At 38.9% G+C, this 26,716-nt stretch overlaps 1 protein-coding gene across 4 annotated transcripts; it reads left to right on the forward strand.

Moving 5' to 3' along the window:
• The first annotated feature begins 854 nt into the window (after nucleotides 1–854).
• On the forward strand, nucleotides 855–25,845 carry LOC106075123 (calmodulin-like). 4 transcript variants are annotated; one of them, XM_056026455.1, is made up of 4 exons: nucleotides 855–1,016; nucleotides 6,246–6,383; nucleotides 6,492–6,586; nucleotides 25,355–25,845. In XM_056026455.1, exons 2-4 carry the CDS (start codon nucleotides 6,252–6,254, stop codon nucleotides 25,542–25,544), a joined length of 417 nt encoding a protein of 138 aa, XP_055882430.1. In that variant the 5' UTR covers nucleotides 855–1,016; nucleotides 6,246–6,251; the 3' UTR covers nucleotides 25,545–25,845. The 4 variants fall into 4 exon arrangements, with proteins under 4 accessions (XP_055882430.1, XP_055882429.1, XP_055882427.1 ...); XM_056026454.1 differs by having other exon boundaries at nucleotides 915–1,036; XM_056026452.1 differs by lacking the exon at nucleotides 855–1,016 and adding an exon at nucleotides 3,992–4,104.
• Nucleotides 25,846–26,716: the final 871 nt, after the last annotated feature.

Genomic DNA, 26,716 nt, shown 5'->3' on the forward strand with positions numbered 1-26,716 from the left:
CGCGTCATGCCTGGGAGAAAGATGGATGATAAATGTTAATTTATTAGGCTAGGTCAAATGTCTGTCCTGATGTGTGAGGGAAAACAGAAATCGACGAGGTACAGCTGGACGCACCAGGACGAACGGACTGTGTCTGCGGGTCACCTGCGGGAAACCGCATTGGACAGTACCACCTAGTGACACATGAGTGAAGTATGTGTGCAGATGAACTTGATTTTGGACTCGGGAGGAGAAGTTGAAGCCAGAATCAAGACTTAATTTGAGTTGGTTTTTATGTTCCTCATATATTTCGGCCCTTGCACAATGTAAGACTAAGACGAGAGGTAAACAAAATAGACGCATTTTTTTTTAGCGGTAGGGGGAGGAGTTGTTATGGCACGATTAGGAATTAGTTAATTGTTTCGGAAATAGGGCGAAGTTTTTAGTTAATGACGATGACTTGATAGATCTTTAAAAAGACGGAACGAAATAGGAGCCGACAAAAACAAGACGCCTTGACAACAACGTAGAAATAAGAACTATGACTTCCCCCCCCCCAATCTTTGCTAATACGTTACAAACTATAGAGTCGCACAGATTTGCATGAGGCATTGTTCAAAAACTTGATTAATACATCGTCCTTGAAAAGAAGAAAAAAAATCTTGTCAACTCATCAGAGACACGTATACACATCATTCAGACTTAGACTGACATGTAAAGTTGTCTACAAACGATCGACTACAAACACAGCACAAACACAAACTTTCTTACTAGTCACTGCACACGACACACACACCCACCCACCCACAACTTGTCTGACTTGGACAAGCAGGTTTTGGAGCAACTCAAGGAATTAAAAAGAAAAGAGACCAAAGTTGAAATTCTTCTCCCCTCCTCCTCCCCGCGGCGTTAACACACACACACACAAAGTATTTTTAAGTAGCCGAAGTGAACTAGAGCAGATCCGAGTTCAAGTTGTGACAACTCGTTGTGTGACATACCAAGCTCAGACATTTAGGAAAGTAATACCCACATAGGTAAGGGACTAATGACAAAGGCATGTACCTTCTCTTTGAATCTATTTATATTTACATTCCGACATGCTGTAGGCCGTAATGACATGTACATGTGTTGTTTTTTTATGATCTTACTCAGTAAAATGTTAATTATTAGTATTTTATACTTTGTGAACCAAGCAACACATCTGGAATACGTAATTTAGTCAGTAAAGCGATTGGCTTCCGAACCGGGGGTGCCGGGTTCGAATCCTGATCATGACTGGGATTTTTCATTTCAGGATTTTTGGGCGCCTCTGAGTCCATCCAGCTTAAATGGGTACCTGACATTAGTTGAGGAATAGTAAAAAGCAGTTGGTCGTTTTGATGGCCACATGTCACTCTCATTAACCGTAGGCCATAGAAACAGATGGCCTTGACATCATCAGCCCTATAAACCACTTTTTTTTTCAGGCCTAACTTAATACATCTTGAATACGTAATATCATAGCTCTATAGTCAGGGCTAACTTAAACAACTGTCTTATTGTCTCCGTGTAGGCTATCTAGATAAATCTAGTTATATCCTATATGTAATTAGCATAGTTACGTAATTGTCCACTTTTTGAAGTAACCTCTGCAATGGATGAGATAAGAGGATAAAAATAAGCCAACTATAAAAAATACTTTGTTTACAAACAAAAAGCTTATCAAAAGGAAAGAATCACGAATAACACGGTCATATTTCTTAATACTATAAGATTTGACTCCTGTTTTCTATATAAAACAGAATTAATAAATTACCATTAATTGATTAAATTTTTATATATTCATGTATTGTGATGGACTATGAATAATTGTATAAAGTTTCAACTTGATCCAAGAATGGGAAGTGGGAGAAAAACGAAATGTGTACCAGAGTGACAAACAGACAGACAGAGTGATTTATTATATCTTATCTTATATAATACAGACGTTACTTCAAAAAAGAAGATGATTACGTCCTACGCGTCATGCATATTAACCAATGACTTAAATTCTGCCAAGTCACTGGTTTTCTTGGCTAGCTCAGGCAACCTATTTCATGCTCTAATAGCACTAGGGAAGAAGAAGTATTTGTACAAATTTGTCCTAGCATATGGGATGATTTATAGAAATTTCTTTTAATAAATCCTAATGCTTTGTTTGATTTTTTAAAATAGTTTCATCAATATGTGGATTCCATGACAGTTTTTCATTTATTATAACACCTAGGTATTTTGCGTTTTTAGTCTGTGTTACTGGTTTGCCATGAATAAGATAAGTGGAATTAATTTGTTTTAGTTTTTTTGTTACTCTTAACAACTGACATTTTTCTGGGTGGAAAGACAAGCTCTAATTTGATTCCCATTTCTGTAATTCATCTAATTCTCTTTGTAAAATATCTGTGTCTTGTGTTGTTTTTATTGTTCTATATATTATGCAATCGTCTGCAAATAATCTGACTTTTGTTCCTGAGGTAATGCAATTTGGTAAATCATTTATGTAAATTAAGAATAGTAGTGGACCTAAGACAGTTCCTTGAGTTACACCTGAGTTTACTGTTATCAGTGTTGATTTAGAGCCATTTAATATTACAGTTTGTTCTCTCCCAATCAGCAAAGTCTTTAATCCACTGATGCAGTGGACCATTACTGCCGAAATATTTTAATTTAATTTTTTAAGCAAACTATGGTGGTGAACTTTGTCAAAAGCCTTGGAAAAATCTAGTAAGATAGCATCTATTTGTTTACTATTATCTAAACCTTTTGAAAAGTCATCAATTAGTCCTATTAGTTGTGTTTCACATGATCTATATTTCCTAAAGCGATGTTGGTATGGGGTGAGGACATTATGTTTGTCTAAGTGGTTTATGATGTTGCTACATATTATGTGTTCTAGGATTTTACATGTGATGCTGGTAAGTGATACTGGTCTGTAGTTTCCTGGGTCAGATTTTTCTCCTTTTTTAAATAGGGGGGTGACATTATCTTCTTTCCAGTCTCTTGGTGCTCTGCCCTGGTTTAGCGATGCCTGAAAGAGTATTATGAACACTGGGGCTAGCTCATTGCTTAGTTCTTTGAGTAATCTAGCTGGAATACCATCAGGTCCAGACGCTTTATTTGGTTTGGTGTTGGCTAATAGTTTTTGAATTCCATTTTCTTGTACTACTATATCTTCTATGTTCTCTACTTGGTTCAAATTCAGTAATATGTCTTTGTCTCCTGGGGCTGAGAATGCTGATGCAAAGTATTTGTTTAGGATGTTAGCTTTAGTTTCATTATCATTATATGTTATGTTATGTTCATCTTTTAATGGCGCTATGCCTGTTGTTTCCATTTTCTTAGACTTAATGTATGACCATAGGTTTTTGTTGTAATCTTTAGATATTACATTGTTTATGTATTCATTCTGCAGCTGTCTGCTTACTTTTTGGGTTAGGTGTTTAATTTTTATATACTTTTTGTAAACTCTTTCTGCCTTAGTTTCTTTAAATTTTCTATATAGGTTTTCCTTCTGTTTACAAAGCTTCTTTAGTCTATTATTAAACCAGCATTTATTTATTTGGTTCGATATACATTAAGTTGGTATATGATTTTCTATAATGCTTTTAAGATGGCTTTTAATGAAATTCCAGAGGTCATCGACTGGTTGGTTAATGTCTTTTTCTAATAAGAATGTTTGTTAAAAGTTTAATGCAGCTTGGTGTAGTTGTGTTAGGTTACATTTATTCCAGAGTAAGATTTTTCTTGTGGGTTTTGTATTGGCTACTGCTTTTATCTGACTGTGTATTTTTATGATAAGGATTTAAACCTGACTTGATTGAATTTCGTAGATATGTGCATTAAATTAGAAAGCCCTCTAGCGCTTTTATTACAGATTAAACAGCGTCTCAATAGCAGGACACTTAATGTTTTAGCAGGTCATAGTCTACACTACACTACACAATACTCCCTCTACAAAATGGTTTTTAATAGGATTATTATCTGATTCCCTTCTCAAAATGTATTTGTACAAAACAAGTTAGTCAATGTTCCTAGTTGTATATGTAGCAAATGTTACCAGTCAGTCTGTGGTTCCAGACCAGCGTGTGCTCTGTAACGTGTGATAAGGTAAAGCCATATGTGTGTTGTAGCTGTCTTTATCAGTGGTGTCAAGAATTCAATACAAAAATCTCTCAAGACTCTTGATATTGTGTTGGGGATAAATTCTAAACTTGTGTGGGTGACGATGTAGCAGTAGAGACAAGAATTTCCCTTTTAAACTACAGATTGTATTGATGCAGGAGGTAGGTGCTATTACGGGCAGTTTTAGGGCTCAATTCGCTTTATGCTTTACTTCTGGGGAGCAGCCAAGCAGAAGGGCGGCAATGGTTAGCGGCGAGCTGCGTTTGTTATATCATCATACCTACTGTACACTGTAAAGAATCCCAATAGCTAATCTTGTTGCTGTACACTTTAAAAATCCCAATAGCTAATCTTGTTACTGTACACTGTAAAGAATCCCAATAGCTAATCTTGTTAATGTACACTGTAAAGAATCCCAATAGCTAATCTTGTTACTGTACACTGTAAAGAATCCCAATAGCTAATCTTGTTACTGTACACTGTAAGAATCCCAATAGCTAATCTTGTTACTGTACACTGTAAGAATCCCAATAGCTAATCTTGTTACTGTACACTGTAAAGAATCCCAATAGCTAATCTTGTTACTGTACTCTGTAAGAATCCCAATAGCTAATTTTGTTACTGTACACTGTAAGAATCCCAATAGCTAATCTTGTTACTGTACACTGTAAGAATCCCAATAGCTAATCTTGTTACTGTACACTGTAAAGAATTCCAATAGCTAATCTTGTTACTGTACACTGTAAAGAATCCCAATAGCTAATCTTGTTACTGTACACTGTAAGAATCCCAATAGCTAATCTTGTTACTGTACACTGTAAAGAATCCCAATAGCTAATCTTGTTACTGTACACTGTAAGAATCCCAATAGCTAATCTTGTTACTGTACACTGTAAAGAATCCCAATAGCTAATCTTGTTGCTGTACACTGTAAAGAATCCCAATAGCTAATCTTGTTAATGTACACTGTAAAGAATCCCAATAGCTAATCTTGTTACTGTACACTGTAAGAATCCCAATAGCTAATCTTGTTACTGTACACTGTAAAGAATCCCAATAGCTAATCTTGTTACTGTACACTGTAAAGAATCCCAATAGCTAATCTTGTTGCTGTACACTGTAAAGAATCCCAATAGCTAATCTTGTTACTGTACACTGTAAAGAATCCCAATAGCTAATCTTGTTGCTGTACACTGTAAAGAATCCCAATAGCTAATCTGTTACTGTACACTGTAAAGAATCCCAATAGCTAATCTTGTTACTGTACACTGTAAAGAATCCCAATAGCTAATCTTGTTACTGTACACTGTAAAGAATCCCAATAGCTAATCTTGTTACTGTACACTGTAAAGAATCCCAATAGCTAATCTTGTTACTGTACACTGTAAAGAATCCCAATAGCTAATCTTGTTGCTGTAGACTGTAAAGAATCCCAATAGCTAATCTGTTACTGTACACTGTAAAGAATCCCAATAGCTAATCTTGTTACTGTACACTGTAAGAATCCCAATAGCTAATCTTGTTACTGTACACTGTAAGAATCCCAATAGCTAATCTTGTTACTGTACACTGTAAGAATCCCAATAGCTAATCTTGTTACTGTACACTGTAAAGAATCCCAATAGCTAATCTTGTTACTGTACACTGTAAGAATCCCAATAGCTAATCTGTTGCTGTACACTGTAAGAATCCCAATAGCTAATCTTGTTACTGTACACTGTAAGAATCCCAATAGCTAATCTTGTTACTGTACACTGTAAGAATCCCAATAGCTAATCTTGTTACTGTACACTGTAAGAATCCCAATAGCTAATCTTGTTACTGTACACTGTAAAGAATCCCAATAGCTAATCTTGTTACTGTACACTGTAAGAATCCCAATAGCTAATCTGTTGCTGTACACTGTAAGAATCCCAATAGCTAATCTGTTGCTGTACACTGTAAGAATCCCAATAGCTAATCTGTTGCTGTACACTGTAAGAATCCCAATAGCTAATCTGTTGCTGTACACTGTAAGAATCCCAATAGCTAATCTGTTGCTGTACACTGTAAGAATCCCAATAGCTAATCTGTTGCTGTACACTGTAAGAATCCCAATAGCTAATCTTGTTGTATTTTCCCTAAAGCTAATCATGTCCTTCGATGAGAAAGTCATCCAGTTTTTCAAGTATGCAGACAAAGACAACAGTAACAGTATAAGTCTGGACGAGTTGGTGCAGGTGTTCCGTTTGTGTGGCGACTACAGACCTGAGTGCCAGATCAAGGTCAGCTTGTTAGTAGACATTGATAAACATAATGATATGAATGAACAAAGTATTTGAACTGAACAAGTCAATGGATGATGTCATCATTTCTCTGTTGTATCTCTACAGGAATTGTTCAAATTTATCGACACCAATAATGACAATAAAGTTTCCTTAGAAGAACTAAAAACTGTCTTGGCCAAACAGCCTCCAAAACAAAAGAGGTAACTAGAGCACTGACTTAGACCTAAGCATACAAGACAAACACCTAGTTCAATGACTAGTCACTAATTCGGGAAGATGTAAAATACGATTTTTTTTTTGTATTTAGACCTACCATGTACTTGAAACAACTCAATCACTTTTCGCGTTAGCAACAGCCACCGGTCCATTCCCCCGTTAGAAACAGCCAGGGCCGCCGCTACCTATTGTGTGCCATGTGTGCATTGCAAGCAGGTGGATACAAAAAGACACTAGGGTTATCTTTTTAAAAAAATAAATGTGTTGAATAAAAAAAAAATTACTCAGATATTGTAATGTTGTATGTTTTACATACATTTTAATTATTCCAATATCCTTAAAAAACAACAACGATATTCTTACATAAGAAGCTATTTTGGAAACTTTAATAAGAAAAAAAAAAGGAAAGTCGCGCGAGGGATTCTTAAAGATTTTTCAATAGTCGCCGACATCTTTCTGACCTTGAATTTTTCGCGTGTTGTCTGTAATATTTGTTTCGAATGACGCTTAAAAGCAGATCAGTCAAAACATTTTTTTCTTCTTAGTATCTACTTACTTTATATAAATATTGTTGCTTAGTCGAGTACCCAGCCTTGTAAGTAGATCTAATAATTAAAAACTCAATGTTAAAAACATTTTTACTTTTATGTTCAATGGCTGTTAGTTCAGCGTAGAATATTTTCGGATTATCGTAGATGTAGATCTACATTCAGTTGTTGGCTACTAGCTGTTTGGAGCCACAAGCCAACGACCGACTAACAACAAAAGGTAGGGGGGGGCGGCGAAAAAATTGTTTTATTTTCATTGTAGTTATTAATCCGTGTCTGAATATTACCAATATTTACAAATTAAAATATCTTAAGTAAGAGAAGTCGTTTCATCTTTTAATAAGACCGTATCAAATGTTTTCGCGAGAGGCGTATGCAACAATATTGGTTGAAACTTTTTGAAGAAAACATTTCAAAACGTCTCCGCTAGTGTGGTTCTTTTGGGTTTTCTTATCTTAGGCAACATTTTTTCCACCCCCCCCCCCCAAAAAAAATGACCTGTTTTACATCGCCCCTCTAGGCTACAAACTTCTATGGGGGGCTTGAAAGAAAATTTTGTTCTATAGGGCGTCGCCACCACGAAAAGTTTGAGAAACACTGCCTTAATGTGTTTGATTTCAAACTATTGTATACGTGACTTGTACTTCCTGTATTATTTATTTTATACAAATATTCAGCGCTGATTTGCTTCATTTTGTGCTTGTGGTGTGTCGGGCAAATGTGTAGGTACCTCCAAATCCGATACGTCAGATGATTGTGGACACAATGCACTTGTCTTCAAAATACAATAGCGATAATCATGATCAAAGTTCACGTTAATGTCTTTTGTGTTTCCAGTTACTTTATTCTGCATTGTATGGTCCATGTCAGTTTTTTTTAGGAAAAAAGAAATAAAGGCGACATTACTAGTACAAAAAAAGGTCAATGATTAGGGTCACATTAATTCTGACAAGACACGAATATAATGCAGAAAGAACATTTAAAAACAAAATCTCTTTAAAAGAAAACAGCCACCGGTCTATTCCCCCGTTAGAAACAGCCACCGGTTCATTCCTCCGTTAGAAACAGCCACCGGTTCATTCCCCTGTTAGAAACAGCCACCGGTTCATTCCTCCGTTAGAAACAGCCACCGGTTCATTCCCCCGTTAGAAACAGCCACCGGTTCATTCCCCCGTTAGAAACAGCCACCTGTCTATTCCCCCGTTAGAAACAGTACCGGTTCATTCCCCCGTTAGAAACAGCCAACGGTTCATTCCTCCATTAGAAACAGCCACCGGTCCATTCCCCCGTTAGAAACAGCCACCGGTCTATTCCCCCGTTAGAAACAGCCACCGGTTCATTCCCCCGTTAGAAACAGCCACCGGTCTATTCCCCCGTTAGAAACAGCCACCGGTTCATTCCCCCGTTAGAAACAGCCACCTGTCTATTCCCCCGTTAGAAACAGCCACCGGTCTATTCCCCCATTAGAAACAGCCACCAGTTCATTCCCCCGTTAGAAACAGCCACCGGTTCATTCCCCCGTTAGAAACAGCCACCGGTTCATTCCCCCGTTAGAAACAGCCACCTGTCTATTCCCCCGTTAGAAACAGTACCGGTTCATTCCCCCGTTAGAAACAGCCAACGGTTCATTCCTCCATTAGAAACAGCCACCGGTCCATTCCCCCGTTAGAAACAGCCACCGGTCTATTCCCCCGTTAGAAACAGCCACCGGTTCATTCCCCCGTTAGAAACAGCCACCGGTCTATTCCCCCGTTAGAAACAGCCACCGGTTCATTCCCCCGTTAGAAACAGCCACCTGTCTATTCCCCCGTTAGAAACAGCCACCGGTCTATTCCCCCATTAGAAACAGCCACCAGTTCATTCCCCCGTTAGAAACAGCCACCGGTTCATTCCCCCGTTAGAAACAGCCACCGGTTCATTCCCCCGTTAGAAACAGCCACCTGTCTATTCCCCTGTTAGAAACAGCCACCGGTTCATTCCCCCGTTAGAAACAGCCACCGGTTCATTCCCCCGTTAGAAACAGTGATGGGAACTAAACTAATTTTTTTTAGTTAAACTAAAACTAAGTTTGATCTAAAAAAAAGTAATTAAACTTTTAGTTAATCACAAATTGAAAAAATTAGTTAAACTAAACTAAGAAACTTTAGTTAAACTTTTACTAACTATTTTGATCTTTTTTAAGGACAAAACAGCCAAACATGAAAAATATAAAGTACCGTATAAATACAACCAATCTCTTTAGCTAAATGTAATAAACATTTATTTGTGCACATGAAAAAAGATTTAAATTTCTTTATGGGATAGATGTAGATCTTAATAGAATCACTAGAATGATACTATTATAGAAAGAAATTAGAATTAGAAGTAATTGTCCAAGTTCTAATATAAGTTAGTTAAGTTACCTTTAGAAGTAGGCTAATAATGATAAAACTGCATGTTGACTCTCTAACTTAACTCTAGATCTAGATTCTAGAATATTCTGGATCTAATATCTTCTACAAACGAATGATCAGAAATAATCTGGATCTAGAATTAGAATAGATCTAGCTACTAGACCTAGATCAAATAATTAATATTTAATCTAAAAATAATCTAAGAAATACTAGTTACTACTACTACTACTAGATCTAAAATGTAGATAGAGTCTAGTAGATATCTTAATCTTAGTAACTCTAGATCTAGACGACTAGACTAGAGATTTTAGATTATTATAATTATGATTATAACTAGATATGGGTATTTTTTTTAGATCTATATACTCTAGTAGATAATACTAGATCTAGATCTGATAGATCTAGATAGTAGATATTAGTATAATTATAATAGAAATAGATGTAGATCTAGTCTAGATTTAGTTAATTTAGTATTAGATCTAGAATCTAGACTAGTATAGTGACGACTATTATTAGTATTATAGTAATTATAGATCTATCATCTGTGCATCTTAGGTCTTAGTATAATAAGTAGTCTAGATAGATATATCTAGACTCTAATTCTAGAATAGTAGAATCTCTAAACTAATAGATCTAGTGATCTTCTAGTCTAATAAACTATAAAGTAAAGTAATATATTATAGATTTCAATTATAGATCTAATATATTATTGACTTATAGGCTAATTTTAAATTTGCATCTAGATCTAAGACTAAAACTACTAAGAGTTATACTCTACTTAAGACTAAGAGACTAAAATAATTAAATATAGACTATAGATCTAATAGTAGTAATAGACTAATACTAATACAAACAACAACCATTAGTGTCATGGCAGAGAATGATACTTTATTATGTTGAACGCGTGCACCTTTGCGCACCATATCAACATCCCCTTTTCTGTAAAAAAAAAAATTAAAAAAATAAAACATTTCGGGGAGTATCATAGAAAAAAATAAAACAAAACCACAACATAAAAAACTAAACATAACATACATGTATACGCTTCAATGAATATGAAACATATCACATTTAAAAATCAACATTCAATAGTTCATTAAGACACATATTCATTGAATCTTGTCGGTTTCTCCAACTGATCCCTTGGTCGCAGGGAATGATGAGTTGATGAGTGGCGAATGTGTTAATTATGAGTTCTATTGTCCTGTATGTTGTCATCAGTATCGGGGAATATATCTTCTTCTGTTTCTCTGTTCGGGTTGATATGCACTCTGTTTCTTTGGTACACTGCACCATTGTCACCTCGAATAATGTAAGCTCTCTGATTGACTTGAGACTGGATTCTTCCACGTCTCCATGTAGGGTCATTAGGAAATTGGAAATAGACCATCTGTCCAGATCTCAGCTGACTTAAATTTCTTGACCTCTTATAAGATGTTTTTACACTCATCTGACGTTTTTCTTTCCTTCTCACAATGTTCTCTTGACATGTAGAAATCTTAATGTTACTCCTTTTGTTTGGTATCAGTGTTCGAGTCATCCGACCAAAAAACATCTGAACTGGGCTTAGATTTGTGTCTTGCCTTGGAGTATTTCTAAATTCCAGAAGAGCTTTCTAAGCATCTGACTTTGATTCTCTAGATTTCTTCATTATGTTCTTCAAAATTTTAACTGCTGACTCAGCCTTTCCATTGGATTGATGGTGTCCTGGAGAAGATTTCAAATGAGTCACTCCCCATTCCATCATAAATTTGGAAAAATATTCCGATGTGAACTGAGGTCCGCTATCAGAAATACAGACTTTGGGCACCCCATATCTTGCAAATAAAACTTTCAGTTTCTTTATAATTGCGCGTGTTTTTGTCAACTGCATGTTTTCTACCTCTATGAAATTTGAATAATAGTCCACTATAGCTAGATATTGTTGTTCACACATTTGGAATAAATCAATTCCAATCTTGTCCCACGGATTAGAACCTATTTCGTGCTGTATTAATTCTTCTCTCTGATTTGCTGGTTTATTTTTCTGACAAATGTAACATGAGTTGGCTATTTCCTTTATTCGAGCTGATAATCCAGGCCAGAAAACTGTTTCTTTTGCTCTTCTTTTCATTGAGTCTACTCCCAAATGTGCTGCATGGAGTTTTTCTTCTATTTCCTTGCGAAGTGATATCGGTATGATTATTTGTTCTCCTTTCAACAAGAATCTGTCTTCGTATGTTAACATGTCTCTTAGTGAAAAATATTGTTTGAGTTCATGTAAACTATTATGTTTGTCTGGCCATCCATTTAGGATATACTGAATAAGTGTTTGCATTGTTCTATCTTTCTCTGTCTCGATTCTGACTTTCTCCAGCACTGCATCTGGTATTGCCAGTCCGACTGTATTGACACACACATCAGGGATATCACTCTTTTCCTCTGATGGGTCTCTACTCAAAGTATCAGCTATGAACAAATGTTCGCCTTTGACATATTGAAACTGGATATCGTAACGATAAAGGCGTATCATTAGACTTTGTAGCCTTCTCGGAGCAGAACTGAGTGGTTTTTGAAGGATGTTTTCCAGTGGTTTATGGTCATTCTGAACTATAACTGTACTGCCATACGTATACTGGTCAAAACGTTCCAAACCAACAACCACTGCTAACAATTCTTTTTCAATCTGTGCCCATCTTTTCTGCGTATCAGTTAATGATCTAGAAGCATATGCTATTGGACTGCCATCTTGTATTAAAGCAGCTCCCAACCCATTTTGGCTACTATCTGCTTGTAATGTAAGCTCTTTGTTAGGGTCAAAATAAATCAATGTGCCATGAGTCGATATTTTCTGTTTTATCTTGAAAGCTCGTGTGCATTGTTCTTTCTGATCAACTCTGTTATGGGCTGTAAATCTGTCGACAAATCTGGAACAAATCTTGCAAGATATTGAACCATGCCACAGAATCTTCGGACTGATGAAATATCTTTTGTAGCATTCAAACTCAAAATCGCAGATACTTTGTTCGGGTCTGGTTTTATTCCTGCTTCTGTAATCATATGACCCAAAAAATTAATCAGCTGTTCTAAAAACAGACTTTTCGTGGTTCAGTTTAATCTTCTTTTCTTGACATCTCTTCATCAGCTCTCTTAGGTTAATATCATGATCTCTGAGTGCTTCTTCTTTCGTTCTTCCTCTTCCTACCACTATAATATCATCAACGTAATTGAAACAGCCTTTCAGTCCTTCTAGTGCTAGATTTAATCTTCTCTGAAAAATTTCTGAACTCACTTTCAGACCAAAAGGTAATCGTTTCCATTTGTATCTACCAAAAGGGGTTATCATTGCTGTCAAATTAGATGACGCTGTGTCTAGTCTGACTTGCCAGAAAGCTTCTTGCACATCCAATTTGCTGAATATTTTGGCATCGTTCAATATATGCCAATATGTCATCTAAAGTAGCAAGATTATAGAATTCCCTTAGTAAAACTTTATTCAGGGCTTGTGGATCTATGCAAATCCTAATTTTTCCATTAGCTTTTTCCACAATTGCCATCTGACTCTCTCACTCTGTAGGCTCTAACACTGGTTCTATGATTCCTCTCTGCACTAGGGTCTTTAACTCATCCTTAACTCTTTCTTGTAAAGCAATAGGGATCTTTCTACACGGCAGAACCTTGGGCTTAATGCTGCTATCAATCTTTAAAGACACTTCTCCTAAGTCACCCAAATCACCAGTAAACTTTGGACTACAGTCTTCTTCTTGGTTATTCACTACTGATGCTATGAACCTATCTTTATTGACTTTGATTAACTTCATTCTTGTTAAAGCTTCATGACCTAGAAGGCATGCTAGAGTATTTGGTACAACTATATATTCCACCTCAAATGTTTCGTTAGTTTTCTCATTTCTCGTCGTTAGAGTGGCTTTCCCTATGAGTCTCATTTCAGTCTTATTCCACATTAGTAATCTTTGCGTTGCCTTTTCTATCTGATCCTTATTTACGTATTTTTCCAGGATGGTATTTACATCAGCTCCACTATCCATTTGAAACCTTACACGGTGACCATTCACTGTCATAACTGCTGTCATCCTTTTCGTTTTGTGGTTCTCCAAAGACATCACCCATTCATTTTTTACCATCATGACATCATCTCTTGTGTCCGACTGCAGCTGTCTTTCATCGTTAGACATATCATTGACACCTGCTGAATTTTCTTTTTGCACATCACATCGCAAATGATGTCTCCCCTTGCACGCTAGGCACATTTTACCCCATGCAGGGCACTTTTCTTTAATGTATTCGTGAATCCTTCCACAATACCTGCATTTACCTTTCTGAATGTTTGTTCTTGAGGGTGTTGATACTTTATCAATGATTGGAGGGTCTGCTTGTATTTGTCTCAACTGTTTGTTGGCGGTCTCGTATGCTCTGCAAATATCTCTGCACCTTTCCAACATGACACTACGATCTTGGAGCAATTTCATTTTGAGGCATTCATGTCTAATACCAAGAACTACTCTTTCCACAATCAAGCTTTCTTCCAGGCGTTCAAAACTACACGTTTTTGCTAGTCTTCTCAGATTTGTTATGTACTTTTCAATGTCCTCGCCGTCTTGCTGTTCACGAGTATTGAAAACATAGCGCTCATAAGTTTCATTCGTTTTTCCAATGCAAAAACGTTCAAATTTGTTCACTATTTCTTCCATCTTTCTTTCTTTTCCCTTTTCAATTTCAAGACCTTCATATATGTCCATCGCTTTTGTTCCTATAATTGTTAGAAAGGTGGCCATTCTGACCTCCTCTGATTCTTCCGACAATTTAGTGGCTAACTCATAGTTTCGCCAGCTCCGGTGAAACTTTTGCCAATTAGCGGCCATGTTTCCTTCTACCTCGAGCGGCTCGGGTACAGGAAGGAAATTTCTAGCTGCCATTGCACGGCGTAGCCTTGAATCGTTGCCTATTTATTATTGCAAACAATAAACCTTTATATACTGATTAATGATTACCTCTAATCATTAATATACCGCTGCCACCATGTTAATTAAGATCTAGGTTCACAGTCAGTGTGACCTAGAATTAAGATAGGTCATAAGACCAGTGACCTCTGCTGTACTGGCAAGCTAGTCCAGTGGTACTTCGTGGTCCCAAATTATATTATCTAGGCTATTAATTATAACCTCTAGATATATAACTTACTAAGACATACAAGTAATAACTTTGAGATTTCATTACAACTAATAAAGAGTTTATTAAGGAACATAATAAAAAGATCATTAAAAGAAAATGGGCATAAGGGCCAACAAAGGCAAGTCAAATAATGAAGAAAAAATCAAAATAGTAGGGCCGGTTCAGTTCAACACCATTATAGAACTGCCATCACAGAGGCACAATAGTGTCTCAGCTCAAAACAAACAATGAATTACAATAATATAATACAGGAATCAAAATAGTCCATGAGACACACAACTGTCTCTTCTCAAGACAAACAATGAATTACAATAGTATAATACATGAATCAAAATAGTCCATGAGACACACAACTGTCTCTTCTCAAGATAAAAATGTTGGTCTTTCACATACTTTACGACCCAAATCTGGTCTTTATAAAAAAAACATGTACAGGAAAGGATAAGAGACTAAGTAGACATAATATTCACATCAACCAACTTATTAACAACAAATAAATAAAGTCTACTTAGCTCGTTAGTGGAAGATACATTCCTATAAAGTGGCACACTCCTCTTGATTAACACAGTCAGAGCAGAACATAAAAACTATCATATAAACATTATGGAAATTTAGTTCACAATAATGGACAGTGGTCAGCTCAAAGACTGAAGAGGAAGTGGCAATTGTACACAGTTAACAGGGACTTAAATCAAGTAATAAAGGGGACTAACTCTAATAAAAAAAAATAAGGTAGCCACCCTTATTGTCCCTCTTGTCACACCTCCCCCCTTAAAAATGCTCTTGTGGGGAAATTATATGATGCACAAGGCATTCAACTTGTTTACAAAGGATACAGTTTTTCAAAAACAAAATTTACATCAGCTTAATATTATCATCCTTTGTCTATACAACACTTCTTATCCAAATGAGAGGAAAAAGTCTGAGTAACATTATTTACAATACAAAAGTCTCAGTAGACTGATTGTCTTCTACTGTATTATGTTATCTACACTCTTGACAGAGCGTCAGCAACTACATTCTCTTTCCCTTTTACATGTACAATATTTAGATCAAACGGTTGGAGAGTCAAACTCCATCTCAATATTCTTCGATTCTTCCCCCTCATTTGGTTAATGAAAGTTAGGGGGTTATGATCTGTGTATACTGTTACAGGATACAAATTACTATTTACATAGTAGCTGAAATGAAGAACTGTTAAAACAAGACCCAGTGCTTCTATTTTCTACCACGCTATAGTGCATCTGATGCGACTTAAATTTTTGGGAAAAGAATGATATTGGGTGTTCATTACCAGTTTCATCGGATTGGGTCAAGACCGCACCCACCCCAGAGTCACATGCATCAACATGCAAAATGAGAGGTTTAGAATGGTTAATTGCTTTTAAAACTGGGGCTGTACTGAGAACACATTTCAGCTCTTCAAAAGCTCTTTGAGCAGAAGTGTTCCACTGAAATTTCTTTTTCCCTTTTAGGAGGTCAGTTAATGGGACAGCTATAACTGAATAATTACAACAAAGCTTACGATAGTATCCTGTCATACCTAAAAACCTTCTGACCTCCTTTAAAGATTTAGGTACAGGGTACTCTTGAATGGCTTCCACTTTAGCCTGAATAGGTTTAACTTTCCCGTTACCCACAATGTAGCCTAAATATTGTACTTCTGCTCTACAGAAATCGCATTTGTTAAGATTTCGTCCCGAGACATGACGTTAAACTGCGCTCCTCTTTCCTTAGCACTTTTGGAGCTCAAAAGTGCCCTACTTCTTTTCTATCATTGTGTCTGCCTCCACTTTTCCTAAGTCTGACTTCATTGATCATCACACTGTCTCCTTAACTTTAAATTCTCACTACGTCCTAGACCAGTCCGTTTGCCGTGGACTGCGACGGGTAAGGGGGATAAAGAGATCCTGGTGTTTGAGTGGTGGCTATCTGAGGATAAACCACAACAACACAATACTTTGGCTCCAAGTTCCCCTAGACCTGAGACCCAGATGGCCCGCTCTGGGTCAACCGGCTGGTCATGCCGAGCTACCAGCATAGGTCGTCGACCTATGCTGGAGGGCGGTGGCTGGAGGGTCAATCAGGGAGCTGCTGTATCGGACACATGTCCGATGTAGCAGCTGACTGAGTATAGCTGGCGGGCTCATTCTGCACATCCGAATGGCCCGTCCCCTTGTTGGACTCGATGGCGGGTGGGGAGCACAGGTGCCGAATTAACCAAAATATATATGGACAAAAAAACACACACAAAACTACTTGCCCCAGACCTATGTCAGAGTATGTGAAGGCAGGATACCTACGAGTTCCAGTGAGGCCCTACATACCTAACCCCATGAGGTGCTTCAAGTGCCAGGGTTATGGACACGGCGCGGCAGTCTGCAAGAGGAACACTGTGTGTGCCAGATGTGCTGGAGAGGGTCATGAGGACAAGGGCTGCACAGCCCAGTTCAAATGCCCAAACTGTCAAGCTGGCCACTCAGCCTACTCCAAGGACTGCCCTGTGTGGAAACAGGAGGTTGCCGTGCAGGAGTACAAGGCAAGAAACGGATGTACCTTTAGCCAGGCGAAATCGGCTGTACTGGCCCTACCCAAGGGCTAATTCGGCTTGACAAAGACCTACGCCCAGGCTGTTGCTAAGAAAGGAAGATCCATAGCCACACAGACGGACACATTGACCCCACCACCCCCTCCTCCTCCCCCAACTCAGAAGAAAACACCGCCAAAGAACACACCTGTGAAGAAACAAGAAAGCCCTGTTGTCATGCTAAAGAACAGGTTCTCTGTGCTCGCTGATGAGAGCATGGAGACTGAGCAGCATGTCAAAACCAATACTCGGGAGAACCCGGAGACATCATGTCTGACACAGGTTCTCCTCAGAGAACCCAGCCAGACACCCCAACCTCTACCGAGTTAGAGGTTGACCAACTCCCTAAGGGGAGGAATCAAAGCGGAGAGGATGCCCGAGGTGAGAGAGGAGGAAATAACCTCCGCTCTAACCAGAGGGATCTCCCCTCTCCAGAGAGAAAGACTTCCCCCAAAAGGGGGTTGTCCTCCTCTCCATCCAAACCCAAGAATAAAAATACCAAGGTCACTGGAATAAAGGGAAACCCCTCTAGGGGCCTCCCAAGGCCAAATAGCTCCAAGTAGGTCATCTAGAATAAGCCATGGATTCCAGAATTGTACAGTGGAATTGTAGAGGCCTCAAGGCCAATTACGAGGAAATGCAGCTACTGATGGACTCTGAGACTCCTGTAGCTGTCTGCTTACAGGAAACATTTCTGAAAGATTGCATCAGCTTCCGAAGCTACCGTGCTTACACCAAGAATGTTGAGGATGCAGAGAGAGCATCAGGTGGAGTCTGTATCCTTGTGAAGGATAGCATCCCCCATGAGAGGGTAGAACTACAGACCACACTACAGGCCGTAGCAGCTAGGATAACCCTTCACAAGGTTATCACTTGCTGCAGCCTGTATCTACCACCAGACGCTCCATTAAACCGAACAGACATGGAGGACCTATTGAAACAACTCCCCCGGCCTTATTTAATCCTTGGGGTTCTCAATGCCCATAACACCATGTGGGGATCCAACAATACCGACACAAGAGGTCGTATGCTGGAGGATATCTTCCTCCAACATGATTTATGCATACTTAATGATGCATCACCGACCTACTTGCACCCAGGAACTGGATCATTCACATGCATTGACCTCACCGTATGCGTCCCCGGACTTCTGGACGATTTTAAATGGTCAGTTAGCAATGATCTACGGGGAAGTGATCACTTCCCAATCATCATTACTAACAATCTCCCTTCATTGGGACGACCTCAGCGGTGGAAACTGAATAAGGCCGATTGGGAACAATTCCAAAAAAGATGCTCCGAGGATATCACAGAAAATATCCTCCATGAACAGAACCCAGCTGATACCTTTGCTAGCAAGCTACTAAGTATAGCCAGGAAAGTTGTACCCCTAACCTCTGCAAATCCAAAACGGCCTAGCAAACCATGGTTTGATACAGCTTGCAAAAGTGCTATTGGTGATAGGAAAAAACGACTGGCTGCATTTATAAAGAATCCTTCCCAGGAAAACCTAAAGCTATTCAGGATAGCTAGAGCAAAAGCTAGACAAACCATACGGTCAGCCAAAAGGAATTCCTGGAGAAGTTTTGTCGGCAGTCTGGATGCCAAAACTTCTGCTAGAGCGGTTTGGAAGGCAGTAAGGCGAATCAAAGGGAAAGAATCAAATGCAATAGGGCATTTGAAAAACCAAGGACGAACTGTCACGTCCCCCAGAGAAATAGCTGACTGCCTTGCATCCTCAATAGCAGAAAAATCATCCACTGCACACTACACGCCAGAGTTCCAAAAAGTCAAAACCAGGGAGGAAAGACACCCCATTGATTTCAGGTCAGAGAACAATGAAGACTACAACAAACCGTTCTCGCTTGAGGAACTGAGGGAATCGCTGGACAAGTCACATGACACAGCGCCTGGAGAAGACGAAATCCATTACCAGTTCCTCAAGCACCTTCCCGAACCCTCATTGGCAGTCCTGCTAGGGGTCTATAACTGTGTGTGGCAAACAGGCGCTTTCCCAAACAGCTGGAGGAAAGCCACAGTTATACCGATACCTAAACCGGGAAGAGACGGCTCTGACCCAGCTAACTATCGACCAATAGCACTAACAAGCTGCATCTGCAAAACCATGGAAAGAATGATTAACAGTAGGCTGGTCTGGTACCTGGAAAGGAATAAAGTGATCTCAAACTACCAGTGCGGATTCCGGCAGGGGCGGACAACAACTGACCACCTGGTAAGGCTGGAAGCTTATATTAGAAATGCATTACTCAGAAGAGAACATCTAGTAGCTGTATTCTTCGATATAGAAAAGGCCTATGACACAACCTGGAAACATGGCATTCTACGTGACCTGGCGCTTATGGGACTTAAGGGACACCTCCCCCGTTTTGTGGAGGAATTCCTGAAAGATCGAAAATTTCAGGTTCGAGTGGGCAACTCCGCTTCTGACACTCATGACCAGGAAATGGGTGTACCCCAGGGCAGCATTCTGTCAGTCACCCTATTCAACATTAAAATAAATAGCATCATAAATGCGCTGTCCCCTGGCATAGAGTGCTCTTTGTATGTTGATGACTTTGTCATTCTTACTTATGGGAAAAACATGAACACCTTAGAAAGGAAATTACAGCTATGTTTAAACAAAATTCAGGGTTGGGCAAACTATAATAGTTTCAAATTCTCAGACTCCAAAACAGTTAGTATGCATTTTTGTAATCTAAGGGGATTCCACCCAGACCCTGAACTATTTATACACAAAAAGAAGATCCCTGTCGTGAAAACTACAAAATTTTTAGGCCTCACCTTAGATTCCAAATTTAATTTTCTCCCCCACATTAAGGAACTTAAGAAGAAATGCCAAAAGTCATTAAACATACTAAGAGTACTCAGCCATACGGACTGGGGAGCTGACAGAGATACCTTGCTGCTGCTCTATCGGAGTCTAATTCGATCCAAGCTAGACTACGGATCCATAATATATGGAGCAGCAAGGAAGTCGTACCTAAAAATACTGGAACCAATACAAAATGCTGCCCTGCGTCTCTGTCTCGGCGCGTTTCGTACATCACCTATCCCAAGTCTCCATGTGGAGGCTGGAGAACTCCCCATGGATATAAGAATGAAAAAGCTTGCAATGCAGTATATAGTCAAGCTAAAATCCAACCCCACGAACCCTGCTTTTGACTCCATATTTAACCCCACAGAGGTGGAATTATACAATCGAAGGCCTAACGTCATACAGCCGTTGGGCCTTCGAATGAGAGAACCCATCCAAAATTTAACCCCACCCATTGACCAAATCTCTAAAATAGAAACCCCTCAGAATCCTCCTTGGCTAATGAATAAACCCAAATTAAATTTATCCCTCCTTAATTTCAAAAAAGAAAATACAGACCCAAGCATACTACAAGTCCACTTTAGGGAACTGCAGGAGAGCTACGGAGATTGTGGCACCATCTACACAGACGGATCCAAAATGGAGGGAAAGGTCGCGTGTGCCTGCTCCTTTCGGAACAAAACAATCTCCCGTAGACTCCCCGATGGCTGCTCCATCTTTACGGCCGAATTGCACGCAATATTGCTTGCACTTATGGCCGTAAAAGCATCAGAAAGGAGTAAATTTATAATCTGCTCCGACTCCAAATCTGCATTGCAAGCTTTGGGGCGGATGAAGACTGACATCCCATTGGTACATAAGAGCCTGAAGCTGTTGGACCAAATAACAGCCGACCGTAGGGATGTCACCTTCATCTGGGTCCCCTCCCATGTTGGCATTGAGGGAAACGAAGCCGCAGACAGAGAAGCAAAGAGAGACCTAAATCATGCGGTGTCAGGAACCCAAATTCCCTACTCGGACCTGAGACAAAGTATTGCCTCTGCCACCTATCGAGAGTGGCAGAACCGATGGGAGGCTGAGACTCACAGTAAACTCAGGCAGATTGTGGCGGATGTCAGGTGGCGGCCCACATCTAAGGGTCTGACAAGGCGTGGTAGCACAACCATGTCCAGACTTAGGATTGGCCACACCTACATCACGCACTCTTTTGTACTGAAGAGAGAGGAGCCCCCACTTTGCGAGTACTGTGACTCTCGCCTCACCGTGGAACATATCCTCGTTGATTGCCCCAGATACCAGGATGTCAGGGCGAAATATTTTAGAGCCACTAATCTAAAAACACTATTTAATAATGTCGACCCTGGGAAGGTACTGGGCTTTATCCGGGAAGTGGGGCTATCTACGAAGATCTGATTTCTGAATTTGTGAACATGCACTATTTACATTAGATTTTTACCAAATATTTAAATTTTTACTACCTTTACTATTTTAACTGTGAATAGACCTTGATTTTAATTATATGACTGTATAGAATCTGGCCCTTGTTGTTTAGAGAGAGAGTAGTCCTTAAGGGACTGCAGGCATGACATGGCCTAAATTGTGCCGATGTGCCTCAAATCAACAAATCAAATCAATCATTCCCCTGTTAAAAACAGCCACCGGTTCATTCCCCCGTTTGAAACAGCCAACGGTTCATTCCCCCGTTAGAAACAGCCACCGGTTCATTCCCCTGTTAAAAACAGCCACCGGTTCATTCCCCCGTTTGAAACAGCCAACGGTTCATTCCCCCGTTAGAAACAGCCAACGGTTCATTCCCCCGTTTGAAACAGCCAACGGTTCATTCCCCCGTTAAAAACAGCCACCGGTTCATTCCCCCGTTTGAAACAGCCAACGGTTCATTCCCCTGTTAAAAACAGCCACCGGTTCATTCCCCCGTTTGAAACAGCCAACGGTTCATTCCCCTGTTAGAAACAGCCAACGGTTCATTCCCCCGTTAGAAACAGCCACCGGTCCATTCCCCCGTTAGAATCAGCCAACGGTCCATTCCCCCGTTGAAACAGCCACCGGTCCATTCACCAAATCAAACTATTTACTTTTTAATTAAACTAAATACACACGTTTCAGAATAGGGTTTCCTCTATTGCGGCACCATAAAAAGGAAAAATGCACCATTATTTGTGTGTGGTCTATATATATAAGAATAGGTTACCTCTAAAGAGCGAAAACCCTTTAATTTGCAGATTAACTAGGGAAATTCGTTAGTGTGCTGAACTTTGTTTCATTTGTTCACATTAGCTAGATAATGTGCAAATTACCAAGATAGATTGTACATTAACACATAACTCTAACCCTAATACTAATCCTTATCCCGTAACCTACACCTACACTTAAACCCTTACCCTGTCCATACCCCTAACACTAATCCTAATCCCTAACCATAGCCATAAACTCTGAGCTTAACCCTAAACTAACCTCTATCTCAATTAACGGTACAGAAGCCGCTAATGTGCACGTTATCAGGTAAAATGCGAATGCCGCACATTAACGGAGCAAGTCAATGTGCAGATTAACGTATTTCGCACATTAACGGTAGCATATATATATATATATATATATATATATATATATATATATATATATATATATATATATATATATATATATATATATATAAAAGTTGGTATGATTTTTATTTCTGGAGTTTAATGTATATGTTTAGAGTCACACGAAAGACTTAGTATAGAACTGATGCTGTTCACAACTTGTGTATCCTATAGGCCGCTAGTTTCTGCTCACAACTTGTTACCTATAGGCCGCTTAGTTTCTGCTCACAACTTGTGTATCCTATAGGCCGCTAGTTTCTGTTCACAACTTGTGTATCCTATAGGCCGCTAGTTGGTATGATATTTATTTCTGGAGTTTAATGTATATGTTTAGAGTCACACGAAAGACTTAGTATAGAACTGATGCTGATCACAACTTGTGTATCCTATAGGCCGCTAGTTTCTGTTCACAACTTGTGTATCCTATAGGCCGCTGGTTTCTGCTCACAACTTGTGTATCCTATAGGCCGCTAGTTTCTGCTCACAACTTGTGTATCCTATAGGCCGCTAGTTTCTGCTCACAACTTGTGTATCCTATAGGCCGCTAGTTTCTGCTCACAACTTGTGTATCCTATAGGCCGCTAGTTTCTACTCACAACTTGTGTATCCTATAGGCCGCTAGAGTAACCATGTTGCACCCTGACCTTATCATTTAGATGGGCGTAGCCAGGGGGGGGGGGGAATTGGAATTTAGTGACTGATTTTTTGCTTTGATTTTGTTTATTTTAGGTGAGATTTTAATACTAAACCATCACTTGCCCCAGCACAACCAAAGGGGTTTTGAGTTTAAAACCCCCTACCAGGGGGGTTCGAGTTTTAAAAACCCCTTCCAGGGGGGTCCGAGTTTAAAACCCCTACCAGAGGGGTTCGAGTTTAAAAACCCCTACCAGGGGTTTTGAGTTTAAAAACCCCTACCAGGGGTTTTGAGTTTTAAACCCCCTACCTGGGGTTTTGCAGTTAACTCCCCCTCTTCTATAAAATAAAACAAAAAAAATGCAAACGAAAATCCCCTAATTCCAAGAGCACGGTTAAGATTTTGATTTTAAAACCCCCTCTAAAATTTACGATAAACCCCCTCTTCAAGATAAAAAAAAACTAATTACGCACTCAAAATGTTATGAGCGTAGCTAAATTCTCAGTTTTGAGTTTAAATCCCACTTCAGCAGGGTTTGAAGGTAAAAAAAATACCTCTTTAATAATAAAAACAAAGCAAGTTATACACTCAAAATGTTATGAGTGTAGTCAAAGGGATTTTGAGTTTAAACTACCCTCCATTGGAGTTTGAAGCTAAAAAGTACCCCTTCAATATAAATAAAAGCAAATTACTCACTCTTAAATCTATGAGCGTAGCCAAAGGGGTTTTGAGTTTAAACCCCCGCCAGGGGGTTTGAAGCTAAAAAATACATCTTCTGTGTAAGAAAAAAGCAAATTCCGCACTCAAAATGCTATGAGCGTTGCCAAAAGGGGTTTTGAGTTTAAACCCCCATTCAGAGGGGTTTGATGTTAAAAATACCTCTTCAATATAAAAAAAAGCAAATTACACAATCCAATCCAATCGGGGGTTTTGAGTTTAAACCCCTCTTCTACAGATGGCTTTTTTTTTTAAAGGTTAAAACCCCTCTAGATGGTTTTGAGTTTAAGATCCCCCTACAGAGCATTTTGAGGTGGAAAACCCCAAACAGATTATTTTGACGATAAAACTTCTCTTTTCGATATAAAATATAAAGCAAACTACAGTCACTTAATTCCAAGAGCGTATTCAAGAGAGGTTACACATTTTTACCAGTGGCAGGGCTCCATTAATAAACTGCAGTGAATAGTCATCTGCCGAAATTGAAAAACACTAAATGTGGCTCAACAAAGATGGCTCAGACAGATTTTAGGAATCAGTTATAGAGATCGGGTCTAAATCAAGGAAATCCTATGCCGAACTGGTAGTCGACCCCTTAGTAAGATTGTGAGAGAGCGACGCATGAGGTTTGCGGGACATGTTCTCCGACAAAATGAATTACGCATAAGAAGAGTTGCAATGATATCCTAGTACAACTTGACGCCACTCATTCATGGAGATCCTCATGGCAGGTGGGAAGAGGCTTCATACATTCCCAGTGACAGATTTTTATGGAAACAGCTTGACGTCAAATGCTCCTAACGGCGTGGGAGGGTCTAAGTCAGTAAGAATAGCACATTAGGTTTTTAAAATAAAACTTTTTAATAGCAGGAAAATGCAGTGTAGATTTCTCAGAATATACATTTTGTTGGCTTTCAATATCAGAAATAGTGCTTGGCGGCGGGGCTTCGCCCCGCGCTGGGGGAGCTCCTAGCGCTCTCCCAGACCCCATTGCTAGTAATGGCGGGGAATCTACAATTTTCCCACTAACTACAGGAAGAACCTATTCTAGGGCACATTAAACGTCTTCCGAAAGAATGAAGGGTCAGAATGTAATAAAGATTATGTACACACACACACATAAATATATATGAAAACAAAATTTCGCCGGGGGGTGAGGGTCGGGGGGGGGGAGAAAAAAATACACCCCCCCAAACCCCCCCCCCCCCGAAAAGAAATCCTGGTTACGCCCATGTCATTTACACTCGTGTTTTTTGTTTCAGGGAATTTGATCTGAGAGCTGCCTTCAAAGAGATAGACAAAGATAACTCTGGCTCTATTAATATCAAAGAACTTCAAGAATTCCTCACTAAGAATGGCTATGACGATGATGTCAAGGCCGTCATTGCTGCAGCAGATAAAAATGGCGACGGTGTAATTAGCTTCGAAGAATTCGTGGCTTTGATTCAATGAAAATGATGGAACATTGTCTGAGCTTTCAAATATTTTTTTCTTTCGAAAATTCCAGAATATGATTGAAATGAATTGATATTTGACTTGAATTAAATGTTGCCTTTCTTCGACTAGGGTTAGGGTTAGGGTTAGGGTCAATCAATGAACCTTGGTTGACTGTTGTACATGTTGCAATGATTAGTACATTGTTTCCAGTTGTACATGACATGCACGTATTCATGATTCTCTAACTACCTAATATAGACATCAATAGAATCTTGAGATGGAAATAAATTATACATTCTATTTACACTCACACAAAGTGTGTGCCTTCAGTACATTTCTCAATTTATAGACGACGTTTGATTGGCTGAGTCTTTAGTAATGTTCACTTACCTAATCTATTGTTCACCTATCTAATCTAGTGTTCACCTATCTGATCTATTGTTCACCTATCTAATCTAGTGTTCACCTATCTAATCTATTGTTCACTTACCTAATCTATTGTTCACCTATCTAATCTAGTGTTCACCTATCTAATCTATTGTTCACTTACCTAATCTATTGTTCACCTATTTAATCTAGTGTTCACCTATCTAATCTATTGTTCACTTACCTAATCTATTGTTCGACTATCTAATCTAGTGTTCACCTATCTAATCTATTGTTTACCTATCTAATCTATTGTTCACCTATCTAATCTAGTGTTCACCTATCTAATCTAGTGTTCACCTATCTAATCTAGTGTTCATCTATCTAATCTAGTGTTCATCTATCTAATCTAGTGTCCAACTACCTAATCTATTGTTCACCTATCTAATCTATTGTTCACCTATCCAATCTAGTGTTCACCTATCTAATCTAGTGTTCACCTATCTAATCTAGTGTTCATCTACCTAATCTAGTGTTCACCTATCTAATCTAGTGTTCAACTACCTAATCTATTGTTCACCTATCTAATCTATTGTTCACCTATCTAATCTAGTGTTCACCTATCTAATCTAGTGTTCATCTATCTAATCTAGTGTTCATCTATCTAACCCTAATCTAGTGTTCATCTATCTAATCTAGTGTTCATCTATCTAATCTAGTGTTCATCTATCTAACCCTAATCTAGTGTTCATCTATCTAATCTATTGTTCACCTATCTAATCTATTGTTCACCTATCTAATCTATTAATCACCTACCTAAT

Source organism: Biomphalaria glabrata, chromosome 4 (assembly GCF_947242115.1).
Source record: "Biomphalaria glabrata chromosome 4, xgBioGlab47.1, whole genome shotgun sequence".
Taxonomy (NCBI): Eukaryota; Metazoa; Mollusca; class Gastropoda; family Planorbidae; genus Biomphalaria; species Biomphalaria glabrata.

Excerpts from the sequence above, each read along its gene's own strand:
- LOC106075123 (XM_056026452.1), top strand. The coding sequence starts at position 4,048 with ATGTTACCAGTCAGTCTGTGGTTCCAGACCAGCGTGTGCTCTGTAACG. Across the intron at positions 4,105-6,245 it reads GCTCTGTAACGTGTGATAAG|CTAATCATGTCCTTCGATGA; the intron begins GTAAAGCCATAT and ends TTTTCCCTAAAG. Across the intron at positions 6,384-6,491 it reads GACCTGAGTGCCAGATCAAG|GAATTGTTCAAATTTATCGA; the intron begins GTCAGCTTGTTA and ends GTATCTCTACAG.